This window comes from Eutrigla gurnardus, assembly GCF_963514095.1.
Source record: "Eutrigla gurnardus genome assembly, chromosome: 14".
NCBI lineage: Eukaryota > Metazoa > Chordata > Actinopteri > Perciformes > Triglidae > Eutrigla > Eutrigla gurnardus.
In genome coordinates this window covers 24441987-24457232 of record NC_139937.1, presented here as the reverse complement: position 1 = coordinate 24457232, position 15246 = coordinate 24441987, and the positions used below count along the sequence as shown (strand labels likewise).

Here is a 15246-nt window from a genome sequence, read left to right as displayed (position 1 = left end):
ATGAAACCTTGAGGTTTTTATACTTTTTCGCACTTCTGCGTTTTAAAAAGGTATGTGTCACTGACCGGCTGCAATGTACTGTCATTAGTACAAGCTATGCCTTTCAGAACATAGAACCTGTAATACAATACTTGCAAAGTAAGTAAATATATGTATGTACATACAACTCACATGTGGAAAATGGAAAGTCAAGAAACTCCAAAACAAACACTTACATGCACTCGACGTATCTAGTGTGGAGAATTTACTGGCATGGAAACGGAATGCCATTTTCCCCCAGCCCAGAAACATCTTTGGTATTTCAACTATTTATTTATTATCCATTTATTTTAAGTCTTAAATGCAGCCGAGAGTTCAGACTGATTCATCGACTGCTTGTTTTCAAAGACTCAAATAATTTGCACCACCACAAGTATGCAGAATAAATATGGCTGGTATATAAACAAATTTGATTTAGTCATGTCACTGGGTTCACATGAAAGCAATTTGAGTCTTTTAATCACACAAATAAAGCTCACTTGGAAATCAAACGGTGTACCGAAGTGGAACCGGTAGTAAGTTCATATCTGCACATCTACTTCTCTATAAACAGATTAGTGTAGAATCTGCACGCAATGGGACACACCGTCTGGTGATGATGATTTAGCTTTTTCTTGGTTTACGATGAGCTTGTAAACCGGCCACCTGTGAAACGCACGTGGTCCCTCAAGTCAAACTCCAGTCTCGCATCTCAACTTGCTATTGATCCAAGAGGCTTATGGGTTATGAGATTTCAAATCTACAGACCTCTCGGCAGCAGCACTGAAGGACTGAAGCTTAGTTACCTTGGCATTGCGGCTGAAGTGGCGAGAAGCAAGTGGGTAGGCGGATGTGAGGGAGGAGGCAGAGGGTATAGAGGGCAAGGGACTATCCGCACCTCCTCCTCCTCCTCCTCCTCCTCCTCCTCCTCCACTGCTGCTCTTCTCTCCTCCTCCCTCGTTCTCACTGGCCCTGCTACTCCCAAGGACCCTGCGCCGCAGGGAGGGAGAGCTGCCGGGGGTGCTGCGTGGAGAGTTACTGGCCGTACTGGAAACAAAAAAAGATACAGAGAGAGAGATTTAACTCAGGGGAGAACAGAGGGAACTTTCATATTTCATTGCTAAATATAGCTCTGTAAATGCCTTTAATGTCACGCTACAAAGAAAGGCTGCGGGTGTTTCCTATTTGATAATAAACTGCCTATTTAAAACCAAAGAAAAACCATGTAGACCCAGTGTTATCAGATGAACTGGTACAGGTACCAAACAGGGAGGATATTTAAAGCCATTCAGTCATGGTCTTCAGTTACTATAAACATTAAAAAAAAACTAAGAAAGAAAGAAGACACTAAGAAATCTACCATAACTTCAGAGGGCTTGTGCTGTTATTACAGATCTGATCCTTTCAAGACCGAAACACCCCATTAGACATAGATGACGGCTTAAAGTTGTCTCGACTTTGAAGGAACAGTGTGTTTACAGAAATGTGATCGATATCAACTATGACAATCAACTACTGTACATAAACAATGCTTATACTGACTGACTTTGAAATTGGATATGATGTGCACTAAATACATAATGGTTCAGACTCGGCCGTCTTCGTCACGGGCATCCTACTGCTGCCAGAACATATCTAATGTTCATGGCTGTATTTACGTCGCAACACAGTTTCCATGGTTTCCCCTCATTCCCCTGTAAATAAAACAACCGCCACATTCACCATTAGTCAACTTAGAAATTTGCCACAACCTTTCAGCACACACACACGACTACTTATCGTCCATTCCCATTAACCTGAGCAGACATGTTGAATGTTCCTGCCCAAGTGTGCCACCTTTAAAAATCAGTAAACATTTAGGGGCCGTCCAGACGAAGCAAAACAAACTTTTTTTCTCCGTTTTGCCTTGGCGTCGTTTCAAGAAAATCCGCGTCCAGACGAATCCACTGAAAACGACTCAGCGCGCTGTAGTACATATTCCAGGCCCTTATGCGGCGCTGTTTCTGCTACAAAAATGCAGAAGAAGAGACGGAGCTGGACCGGATGTTTGCCATTGCTATGGCAACACGTGAGAGTTACGGCTAATCTCCGCCCGACCACCCGATCAATAAACACCCATAAGATGACAATTTGTCCCGTATAAATAAAACCAACAATAAGCACCAACAGCCGTCACCCTAAGGACCTTGACGAGGCGTTGTCACACATTGGGATGGATTAATTAGACAAATAAATGCCTACATTCATGGGAAGTTAGCTAGCGGTTGTTTGTTAGCATCGTCATAAAGTAGCATATCTGTGACTTTTTTCCCGGAATATCGCCTCCCTCTCTCGGCTCCGTTTTTTTTCATACAGTGGCCCTGATACGCCGACGTACAGACGAGCAGAATATCTGCTACGAGCACGGAGGACGCCGTTGCTGTTGTTGTTACGAGACGTCGCGGGGGAAGAAGTCAGGCTCGAGGGTCCAGGAGCGGGGCGATGACGTCAGCGTATTCGTTTTCGCCGTCCACACGAAAACGAACACGAAACGGAGGGGTGTCGTTTTTTTCCTTTCCACCCTGAGAGCTGGTTTCAAAAAAGTGCGTTTTCACGCCGCGAAAACGCCGGATTCGTATGGACGGCAGGGCGAAACGCACAAGACTTCTGCGTTTACGCACTGAAAACGTTTTTGTGTGGACAGGCCCTTAAGAAAGCCTCCACCCTGATAAATGCTCTACTCACTCGCTCCACAACATGCTGCAGTGGCTCCCTCTGGGCTACAGCTGTAATTTCATTATTAAAGCCAAACCAAGAACTCACCACTTCATTTACTACCTTTGAGCCAAACCGCTCTCCAGGCACCAAACGACCCATTTCTTCAAACTATCCCCATGTAAGCCACTGCTTTGACACAAACTGCCGTGTTCTTGACACGATGACGGCTTCTACCATCACCCTTCCTAATTTAGAGAGTGGTGAAGTTAGTTCCTTGTTCCTTCCATCAAGCTCTCATTTTCTCTCCATTCTCACCAACACCAACACTGAAAATAGGCGGCACACTATTGGTCCATTTTGTGTGTTAATAATATATAAAACATGTACAGCTCTGACCCTGTAAACGCCATCAGTGACTGAAGCTGGAAAGCAAAAATGAATGTAAAATCACCATGTGTAGAAGTAGAAGTACAAAACGGCTCCGGTAAAAGTAGTACTCTGATTAAACTTCTTTAGTCAAGTAAAAGTGGACAAGCTCTGAAATGTACTCAAAGTATAAAGTAACCCTATGAAGGACATTTCTACTCTTTCTTGCAAGGCTAATTGAATCTTGTGTCAATAATAATAATAATAATAATAATAATAATAATAAAATAATCAATAATTATCCACAAATGCATTAAAAATAAAGTGTTTTCAATTGTAGGGAGGAAAAGTAAAACAGCCAGAAAAATAAATCCTCAAGTACAGTACAAGTACCTGACAATTTTGCTTAAGTACAGCAAAAATAAAAATAAAAATTAAGAAAGGGGGGTCTCATCTCTCTCTAATTGGAAAACAACTCACCTAATGTAATTATCTGTTGCAGCAATGTGAATCAGCATGATTACAAAGCTACCTTGAGGGAAACGCACGTATAAAAAGGGGAGGCTCGGTGTGCGTAAATCAGTGATGTGTGAATCTGTGTCTGCATGTTTACAACTCGGGGCTAAATCCGTCTGCGGCGCGAAACGGACGAAAACGGCCAGTCGGCAGCATTTCAACACAAACCTCCCGTTAGCCGTCTGTCTGTCCGGTAGGGGTTGACCTTAATATCGTCCTATAAGCGACTCGCGAGCGCCGCGCACACAGATCAGATAATGGGCGTGTTTATATAGCACACTACGGTCCGGTCCGGCTCACCACAAAAAACACAACAACAATCAACACGATAACTCGACAAACATCAAACACAATTAGACGTTACATCACGAAGTAAAGGGTTTTTTCTTCAATTAAAGAAGCACCGGCTTGTGGGAGGGTGGAGGCGCTGGGGGGGGGGGGGGGGGGGGGGTGCTCCACAACACAACACAAAACATGCAGCTAGCTGTCATTTAACGCAGCCAATATCAGCGGCTGCACACACATGCGCTTTTTCTTTTTTACGCAAACTGCGCCCGTTCCATCCGTGTTACGGTGGGGGGGGGGCGCCGTGTGACTCATCAGCACCAACGGACACACATTGAGGACCACAGACAAGATCACTGCATAGGCGCAACGCTGTTTTAAGTCACTTACTTACTCGAACATGTCATGAGGCGTTTTGCGATCCAACAGATATCCACAAACACACACTCGTTTTGGTCAATATGGTGTTCCTGGCGCGTGTGTGTGTGTGTGTGTGTGTGTGTGTGTGTGTGTGTGTGTGTGTGTGTGTGCGTGTGTGTGTGTGTGTGTGTGTGTGTGTGCAGCTAAAGCAAGCCCGACGCTACAGGGGTGTATGTCCGCTCTTCTGCCTTGTTTTCTTCGCTCAGCCTCGGGGGGAGAAACGCGCCCATCGTCCACCGACCCGCGGTCGGATATTAATTCGCCATCGCGGCTGACGCCCCTGCACCTCGCAGCCAGGTACAGGACGGACAGCTGCTCCCTATTCCGTTAGCAGGACCCGGTAGCGGGCTGCAGTCTCTGCGTCCATCCGTAATCCCCTTTGCAACAAGGGAGAGGGTGGAAGGGAGGGAGGGAGGGAGGAGGAGGAGGAGGAGGAGGAGGCGGCTCCGTGTGTTCAGTGAGGCCTTGCTGTGAGGTGGTGGTGAACTGGGGGCCACCGATAAGGCAAGAGTCAAAACTGAGGAGGTTTTATCTGAATTCAGAGGGACCAGTACTTCACAGACGGGAGGTCACAAGAACATTAGCTGGTTATCTTTGCAATGAATGACTTTTTTTTTAAGCAATGTTGACTTTTGCAGGCTCCTGTGCTTCTTCTATTGAGCAAACAAATCCAAACGAGCTTCCATCCATGATTTTGACTCCTCACGTGTGAGGAGGTTGAATAAAACAAGCAATTTTAAGACATTTCCTTATTGACCTCTGGGAAACCACCATGGGTGACTAATTTGTGATGTTTTATAGCCCTAAAAAATGAAATACTGAGCAGATTAATCTACTCAAAATGAATAATTTAATGAAGTTATACAGCCCTTTTCTCAATCTGTATGTTCCAAACAAACTGAATGTCTACAAAATAAAAAAAAAGGCATGTTGTTAGGTTGCTAATTATTTGGGATAAATAGCACACATGGCTAGCATTATAAATACAGCGACCATGGCCGCCTGTGGTGAATCCACCTGGCCAAAGCCCCGAGCCCACGCAATCCCTTAACCCTCAATCTCTCTGTCCATCCCTCTGGATTAGAGTCCACATCATAATCCAGACTGGGCTGAGCCATGTCCACCATTCAGTCTCCCTCTGTGTGTAATCTGTTTTTCCGAGGTTCACCAATGGCCGACAATTATGTCAGAGTTTCGTGGGCTGCTTGGACATTGAGAAAGGGACAAGAAAGAGACTGACTGCAGCTTAGATGGAGGAAAAAAGTGGAAGTGGGTATTCAAGAATGTTAAGGTGCTTTTCCTTCCTGACAAAAAAAAATCTCCTATTTCAACAGAGCAATAGAAAGTAGAACCACGTGGACCAGGGACACACCGATCGGACTTTTTCAGTCCCGATACCAATATCTGGATTTTGGGTATCTGACACCAGTGTTTAATTAATAAGCTGTATGCCTCCACACAGTGCCTGACTTAAACATTGCTTTTTCTAACTCAGTTAAAAAAATTAAATGTAATGTGAATTGTTATTTTGTATTAAAATAAGAAATCGTACACCAGCAATTTAGTAAAGTATCTTCCCGATCCAGCTGTTTGAGTCGGCATTGGCATCACTAGTGCATCCCAAATTGAATTTGATTAGGATATTGCAGAATCCAAAGATCATTGGGTGTACACACAGACACACATTATCTGTAATGTGAAACAAACCACTTACTGTGAGCTGATTACCGAAAACGGCTTCAAAGTAGATACAATTGAGCTGGACGCGAGATAGAGACCGGCCACAGTGAAAGAAACCTGATAACGATGTCTGAAATCAGGTCCCAAAGTGGATCAATAATCGGACAGTAAACACACCTACTGAAAGCAGACAACACACACCAGGAAACGTCACAAGGCTACCCAGATACAGTCTGGCAGAAAGACAAAGAGGGGTCACTATTACGTCAATCACAATCAGTCAGCAGGCCACTGTGTTGTTGATTTGGCTGCTGAACATCCTTTGCAAGTCCTCGACTGTATGTGTGCACATTTTGTCCAGTACTTTTATCTATATACAGTCATATAGAGTTTTAAAAAAATGATTACAGAGTTGCATTATTAAATACCCTGCATATATAACAAGGTGCAATCTTCAATAACACTGTGCTGGACTTCAGTCTACGTAATTGTGAAACTAAACATGTGATACATTGTTGTGACAACATGTTTACAGAAAGTCTGTCTCTGCAAGTGTGGTGGAATTACCCCAGTCACACATATATAGACCATATGACTAGATTATGTATCATACTTCTCAATATACTTTAGTAAATCTGGCTAGTGAGACATTCAAAGGGCAATAAAAGTACAAATTTGTCACCAATAAACAATTTCAACAGCGACTTTCACCGGCTGGGATCAAATAGGGCAGTCAGCTAATGCGAATCTAGAAAGCGAAGAATCCATCAGATGCAGTTTAGGCTTTAAAACATTCTACATGAATAATTTAGACATCAACTTAGTAGTTGCTTAATAGAGACTAAAGATATCCGCGTTGTTATTGTTCAGCAGTGTCCTTGTACTGCATGTAGGAAGACTAGCAGGTTGTCTTATTCCGTGTACCAAGTGAGGACATACATTTTGTTTAAGATGTCCTCAAAAGAAATGATGCAAACTGACTAAAAACACAGGGAACCATTTTAGGCCACCGCTAACCACCTCATTTGTTTATGAGCTACAGCCAAACAAGCTTTGCAACTTTTATCTTTTGCCATCCTAAATACTATCTGACCGACATGTGATTTTCCTCTGTCCAAGGAGCCATTATAGCGGGTCAGACTTTCAGGCATAATCAGGACAAACTGCAGTTTATAGGCCCTGTTAAAACATCCATACCTTTCAGACAACAGTCTGAATGGATCAACATGAGTCTTTAGACCTGACCTTGTGTTTAAAGTAGGTCAGACTAAATCACATATTGTAACCATAGAATTATTACTGGATTTCGAAGGTCCTATAGTACACACTGGCAGGACTGCCTCCCCTCAACCACAATTTCTGCTTTACGCAAAATATCAAAGATATTTTAACACGATCACAGACTGTGAGGGTGCAGCTTTAAGTTTATATAAGGAGTCCAAGGAACTTTTATGAATAACAACACTATCTCCCCACTGACATGATGAAAGTCGAGTGTGAAGATTGCGTCGGCCACTTATGATGAACTGATCGAATCAATGACGAGGCGATTCAATTTAGATAGTCCGTGGTTCACAATGACTCTTTAATGTGTTTTGAGTGGCCTATGTGTCGGCTCCACACAGCTGATTTTATCTGCATGAAACTTTCCACTGTTAAACGCTGTTAAAAAAAAAGAAACATTTGCCATCAGGCCACAGGGGCAGCTTAGCGCCTTCATTCTGGAGAAGCCTTGGCCAAGTTGTTTGGAAAACGCAAATCATATGCGACTTGTCATGCTGTACAAACTTGTCCGTCGAAGTCCGCAATGTGTTTTCCGTGCAGACGTGAATTTGAATGTGTTCTGAATTAAGAGCTGGATGACCAAATATGAATTTAGTGTGTGAACAGGGTTATTTACTTATTCTGTGACTCAGCAAGATATGGTTTACATAACAATAGACATTTGTTTGCCGGGGCGTTATTCTGAAAAGGAACGTTAGGATTGATCAAACATAATTTAAACCTTAATCTTACCCTGGCTTTTTTATATAAACGTGTGTTTTTTTTTTTTAATTTACGATAAAAAAACACTGCTAAAACATCATTGGAAGGGTCATAACGTAAATCTGGATATTACATTTAATGAATATCCAGTAAAACAATATAACTGGGTCAATAAAATGATGTGTAAATGAAGAGGACAAGGGCACAGCTGTTCATGTGGAGCACAAGAGAGAATCACCCTCCGCTTGCCCTCTGCAGTGGTGCCCAGAACCTCCTCTGATTGGGCTCACATGACATCATCAGACTAAGAGCCCACTCCCATTGGCTGTCGGTGATGTCATGCTTCAGAGGAAGGATAAATGGCGCATGAACCCCGCCTCTAGCTCCTTATTACTGATCCAGCTCTGTTTTTTCCCCCACCACTGCCACTACAGCGATCTCACTAACTTTGTGTACAGTTTACATAACCTTGCTGCTTCGCTTATTTAAAAAGGTAATATTTCTTTGAAGTTGAGAATATTCGTTAACAAAACAAATTAAATATACATATTTGGAATGTACATCAGTGAAATTCAACCAGCTGAGCGTTGGCCTGCTTTTTAGCCGACGTCGTAGTGTACCATGAATCAACTCAACTCAGTCAGGACTTTAACAGGGTAATCTGTCCTCACTAGTTTTAGCCTTTAGCTAATTAAATCCACCCTGTTCCAAAATAGTTGACCTCGTGTAGCATTTGAAAAAAAGTCAACCGAGCGTAAATCTGTCAGATGTAAGGCCTTTTTATTCTCCGCCAGCTTGCAGAGATGAGTGTCCACTCACTCCAGTCAGTCACTGCAACCAAATCTGGTCCAAGAAGGCCTGAATGCAAATTGGCTGAGATTTTACAGAGATACAAACGTAGAATACCCATGAGACAGTCAACTATAGTGCCGACGGTGTTGTTGCTCTGTTTCTAAGCCACTAAACAAACGCATGCTCAAACAGAGAACCGTCAACTGAATGAAAGCAAGATAAAACATCAGTTTGGCCCTAATGAGGGAGTAAACAAATGCTGCACACGAGTGCTTCCTTCCCTTATCATTTCTTAAATCACTGGCTGGTTATTTGGGATGAGTCCAGCACACTAACCTGCAGCTCTCCCAGTCAGAGTCTCTGCTGAGCAGGCTCCTGATGGACCAACGGGAGCGCCGGCTGGGAGAGGGACTACGAGACCAGGAGGAAGACGGTGGCAGGAGGAGGTCTTGTGTAGGAATATCCTGACCTTGCTCTTCCCCCTCTGTCGGACTGGCTACAGAGGAGTGGGAGGGCGAGGGGCTCCAATGTCGGACGGTACCCTTCTCTGCAGTCGCCTCTACTACAATTTGTGGTGTTTTACCCCAATGTCGCTTAGGAGTGCAGCCTTGCTCTTCCTCAATTCGTTTCTTGGTTCGGGTCCTGCTGCGGTGGAAGCGACCATGGTGGCTAGAGCGTGACGGTCTAGGGCTAGGTGAGCAAGACCAGGTCTCTGTATCTGAAGATGGTGGCAGGATAGTCAGCGTTGGGACGGGAATGGGCTGAGCCAGACTTATACCTTCTGGTCCCACGGGGGAGGACATAGTCATCTTCAAAGTTTTCCAGGGCTTAATTTTCCTCTTTCAGTCAAGTTAAGGTTACCTACAAGAGGCTTGTTGCATCTTTAGAGTTGAGACTGACCCATGACGGAAAGAGATGGCCCAATCACACTTGCGTTTGATCGATCTTAGAAACAGGGTGGGTAAACGCGTAAAAAATCCCCTCTCGGTAAATCATTTTTGCCATATGAAGTAACACTTTACCATAAGTAAAGATGATACAATATCTCTCTGAGTTTCCTTGAAGCTTAAGGAAGTGTTTTGACATCAGGCAAGTTAAATTCTCCACAAGTCGTGAACAGTTTGCAAGTTAGTGTTGCAGGCGTTCCTTTCCAGTGAAAAAGTATGCAACAGGAAACTGGGAGGATGTCCGTCCCATAATTTCACATGCCTTTGTTTCCATTAGGCATTCAATTTCCAGTTGTTGAGTCTGCATGTAGAGTGACTAAATGCTCAAGCTTATGAGCTTCCTCACTTCCTCTGTCCGATGTCACCCTCTTTCTTCAGAACTCCTCTGCTCTCCTCCCTTTGGCAGACTTTAAGCTTGCATTTGCATAACCAGGCTCATCGTTGCAAGAGTTGAAGTCTCAGACAAAGACAAAGACAGATCTGTGTCTGGAAGTAGCTACCTGAGGAGTGACAAGAGCACAAACTTTGCAATCAAAAGGCTGGCTTACATCTGACTGCCACTTTTCTAAAAATGTTTTTACTTGCAGTATAAATCATTAAACCGTCCCACTAAAACAAATGACTGTGGGACTGGGGTTATTTCTGTCTGGCCATTGATACTGTATGCTCTGCCGGTTCTGGGAATATGAGGTGTCATATGGAGATGACGTATGTGATGATATGTTCCCGTTAGAGGGATAATCAATTGGATGTATTTATGGCGGGGTTGTTGTTTGTGTTGCGTGTATTCTTTTCCCGAGGTTCAAAGTGATAATTACTTTAGCTCCATACATCATGATTTTCTCCCTTCAAGTAACTCAGAAATACCTCAAACTGTGTGAACACGGGACTGTGTGACACCAGCCACCGTTATTGAGCACCAATGGACAGCAACGGACCCCGAGAGACGATTCAACCTCCGTGTGTTGCATGGAAAGCCCGTACACATCAGTCCCTCTACATAAATGCCAGAATGTCCAAACCTTACAACGACAACAAAACACAGCGGGAACTAAAAGTGTCCAGAAAGCACAATCTCACCCCGGCAACTGTCAAAAGATTATAGCAGACATAAACACCACCTTTCGGAAATGTATATTTAATACAGCCAATAAGAAGCTGGAATGGCCACTACAGGCTACCAAGGTCATAACTACATGAAAACATAGTGCAGATGTGTCCTCCAGCGGGGAAGGGTTGTGTGTATGTATGTCACCCCATTGTTTGTCTTCAAAGACACTTCCGAGACAAGGGCCCAAGCACATCTGACAGTATTTGCTGTGATCTGTTTGAACAAGTCCAATCTTGGCACAGACTTGTTTGTCCAGAGTAATCCACCATAATCCCCACGTAGCCTTCATTCTTTGGTCCACACAAGCCTGATCTTTTTTTTTTTTTTTGCCATAAAACGCAGGCCACGTCGAGGTATTACACCAACAACATAACACACGGACCCACACAGCCATTCCAGACGAGGAACACCAGCACAGACACACAGATACAAGTTTATGCAACGTGAAGTAAGTATAGTAGCTGTTCCTGGGATATATTAAGGCAATCGTGCAAAAAAAAAAGAAGTTTTTTGGGGGGGGGGGGGGGGGGGGCACTTGAGTGATCTGCATCCGCCAACCACTGATATCTCTGTTGACCTGATGTTGTGTGCAGGTCAACACCCAAGCACACAAAAAACTTGTAGGAACAAAACTGGGTTTCATATAAAAAGGTATGGAAAAAGACATTTCAGCCCGGGGAGACTAAAGTTAGACGTCCTACCTCCCATTGGATGAGTTTCCTCCGTTTCTGGTATCCTGCTCGGCCTCAAAAACAAGCCGAGCGACGGTGCGGGAAGTAATGTTAAAATCCACTTTTTCACAGGAACACATCAACATTCTCAGTTGCGTAAAGAAGCATCTGCCGGCCGCGGCTAACGGTTAGCCTTTGACCAGCTAACGCTAAACAGTTTAGCTAGCGTTAAAGCCCCCCCCCCCTCCCGACCTCCGAAGAAAATAAAGATGGCTAGCAGGCTTTGACTCCCAGCTCATAAAGTGCTACGCCGACGTCTTCCATTCTGACTTTAAAACCCACTCCGATATAAAACACTATTATCAAACTCAACGCAAAGCCAACGACCAGAGTTGGCTCAGCATTAGCAGCGCACTTACTGGCTTTTAAAGTAACAGACAATCGCTTTTTTGTCGAAAAGTGAAAAGGAACGACAGTCCGATTAACTTGGTACGTAAGGGGGGGGCTCCAATAAGTGACACCAAGAAATCCACACTCCCAGCTACGTATGTATAATAATACATAAAGAAACCAATATGTTCCATATAATCACTCTATAAATTACCAAAAATGTTATCGTTAATGTGTAATTAAAAGTGCACAGCCACTAGCAACCAAGCCGAAAACACCCCCACCGACAAACTTTGTGGTACGGTCCGGGGAAAATAACTGTCCAGAGGATGTGGCGAGAGAAGAAGACGAGTCGGTGTGTTTACATCAGACACGTACAAAACCACCGACTTTAATCCGTCAACAACTATATTATTCTGATTAAATTAATACACGATGTTGTTGCAGTCACGCTGATTTTATTTGGCAAGATAAACAAACGTTTAACACTTTCATCTTATTTAAATTTAAAACACAAACACGAAGTCCCCGACAACACGTGTCCTCTGTTAGCCAACAGCAACAGCAACAGGCGACACTGCGGGATATCACACAGTTTAAGCATTATTTCAGAGTTAAATTGAAGGGAGCTGTGATGTGACCCAAAATGAATGCACGGGAACATAGCGACCCCTCGCGTCCAACGCGGGGATGTGCAGTTGCTGCTTGTAAACCGATCGTTTGTGTGCCTCGTCATTACCCAACTGAATTGATGTAAAACTATATGTGATGACTGTGATTCCTTATCGAGCAGACATTCTCTTATAAAAATAATAATAATAATATGCAGACATATGCATCATCTCACCGCTCGCCTCCTGCAGCAGCATCACTTCACGTAGCCTGATATCCTCTCCTCCAGGACACGTACAGTAAACACGGGCCGCCGACGAGTCACCTTGTCTGAAGCTGAAAGCAAGAGAACACACTGGCGAGACTCTTTTTAGATGAACTTTGAGGATTTTAACCTACAGCTGCACATGGATTTAAAATACACTCGATTTCAGGGTTATTTCCACTATTCATCCATTCTTCTATTGATTTTCCGGATTAATCGAGGAAGTAATTATAATTTGTGCAATTAATAGCAAAAGCCAAAAGTAACCCCCCCAACAAACCAAATATATTAATTAACCTTACTATCATCTTATCATCACATGAAACTGAGCTACAAATCCTCACGACTGAGTGTCTGGGACAAGCACATGTTTGGCCCTTTTTTTTTTGCCTGAAAAATCATTTTAATAGTGAACCGATGATGGTTGCAGCTTGGATTTGTGTTGATCGCCTCATTGATTAATCGACTAAATAGTTGCAGCCACTGTGGATTTAAAAACAGATTGAGTGTACAGCACAGGAAGTGTTACTTCAACTTTATCTCATATCTAATAGCCACACAACCCCATCTCGTGCATACTTGTTTCAGTCTGCATAATGTTGAACAACAACAACAACAAATACACATAATAGCAGACATTATTACACTTTAACAATAAACTTTAGATGCTTTGTTATACAGAATAGCACAGTTTACAGCCTAAAATGTCAAATGTTTACGCAATATTCAACCACATATAATGAAGATATGCACCGTTTGTGGTTGTTGTAATGTAGTTGCCTTTACCTGCCTGTCGGTACCGATTTCCATCCAGCAGTTGATTTCCGTGTCCTCGCGAATCGATGGCCGAGCATCGCAGTGACTTGGCAGTTTTAAACTCTCCATAGGTTGTCGCCAGGCATCCTCCGTCCTCTCCTGTCCATGTGACCGCCTCCCCCCTGCGATCAAACGCGCCTCAGCTGAGAGCCAAGCGGCGGGGGGTTGAAGAAGCTGCTCCGGGGTGCAGGGAGCTGTGTCGCCGGGGAGCACCTCGGGCTGCTGGCTCAAGAGAAGGGGGGGGGATGGAAACTCGATCCGTGCGCTAAAAATAATACCAGGAGGAAAAAATAAAAAACATCACCAGCATCGAGAGAAATGTGGTGTGTCGTCCACTGTGTGTGTGTGGGTCACAAACATGCACACACACACATACAGGCTTTATCATATGTCAACATTTCCTTGAAGTCCCCCCCCCCCTCACACACACACACATACACACACACACACACACTTCCCCTCCCCTCGCGTGTGCGTGTGCACGTGTGCGCGCGCCGGTCCCAAGGTCTTTCTCTGCACCCCCCTCCTGTAATTTGTATTGTATTGTCATGCACAAGGTCAAAAGAGGAGAGGACCCTTATCAAGTACTGTCATCTGGTTACATCACATGATCAGTGACCTCACACACACACACACACACACACACACACACACACACACACACACACACACACACACACACACACACACACACACAGTTTATATCCTGACCCATACACTATGCATCTTTTCTTTTTTTTAATGGCCTCAGAGAGAGAGATGTTTAATCTGACCTGACACGTGACAAGTGTTCTAAAAAGAAAACAACTCATTACATTCATCAGGTCAACACGCCGACAGTGACGAGCGGTGGATGTGCTGTCACCGCAGGTCTGCGTGCGAGTTGAGGCCTTCAGTCCGTGTGTTTTGTCAGCCTCGACTTGAGCGGCCTTGTGTTTGTGACCGACTGTCAGGCCCTTCATGGCAGATAACAGATAAGAGAAGAGGAGCAGCGAGGTCACAGGATGGTTTGAGAAGGAAGGAAATGTTTTCTTGGACATAATTCATGAAAATCACATGGGAGCTATTCATACCAAATTCATGGCGTATACAGATAAAGAAGAAATAACAAAGCTTTATTAGCACATTCTAATATAACAAGATACATAAGATACATATTAAGCTTTGTACAACTGTGGTAATAATATTAACGTTTTCTTTTAAATGAGCACATAGATTCAAGCTCTGACACGAGACACAAGAACACAATACAGTGAGTCCAAAAATGGGAATTATTGCTATTTTTTAAATATTATCTTTAAATTGTTTTCTATTTGTCCCTATCTATCTGTGATGCAATAAAAAAAATTTGTAAAGTGATACCAGTGTGTTTCGCTCTCATTTTAAGAGTTTTAAGCACATTTTGATGCTAATCGGGATAATACATAAAATCATAATTATTAGTCTATTATAATAATCGTGACATTGTTAATATCGTCCCAATGCCGTTTTTATCATTTGTCAAGTAAGTATGTGATATATTTTGCTAAATGGCTTTTCCTATTATTTATTCATACATCACTTTGGATCACATCTGTTGTTGAATTACACGGAGAAAAACACATAATACACTTTTTAAAAAAAGCATCAGGGAGATTAGCTCAACTCCAAACAGACTGTGGCCGGTTTTTCGTC

General features: G+C 43.4%; 1 protein-coding gene across 5 annotated transcripts in view; it reads right to left on the bottom strand.

The window, feature by feature from the left end:
- The window catches only part of gramd1a (GRAM domain containing 1A), a 29089-nt gene extending 15322 nt beyond the window's left edge, over positions 1 to 13767 (bottom strand). For 2 of the 5 annotated variants that reach the window (XM_084027863.1, XM_084027864.1), the window contains exons 1-4: positions 13543 to 13767; positions 12727 to 12827; positions 9097 to 10207; positions 825 to 1065 (exon numbers count right to left, since the gene is read on the bottom strand). In XM_084027863.1, the coding sequence (XP_083883989.1) occupies positions 825 to 1065; positions 9097 to 9569 (714 nt within the window). In that variant the 5' untranslated portion in view covers positions 9570 to 10207; positions 12727 to 12827; positions 13543 to 13767. Of the gene's footprint in view, positions 1 to 824; positions 1066 to 4276; positions 4402 to 9096; positions 10208 to 11519; positions 11906 to 12726; positions 12828 to 13542 lie in introns of those variants that run through there. The other 3 variants (XM_084027867.1, XM_084027865.1, XM_084027866.1) reach the window with 3 other exon arrangements.
- Between the last annotated feature and the right edge of the window lie 1479 nt (positions 13768 to 15246).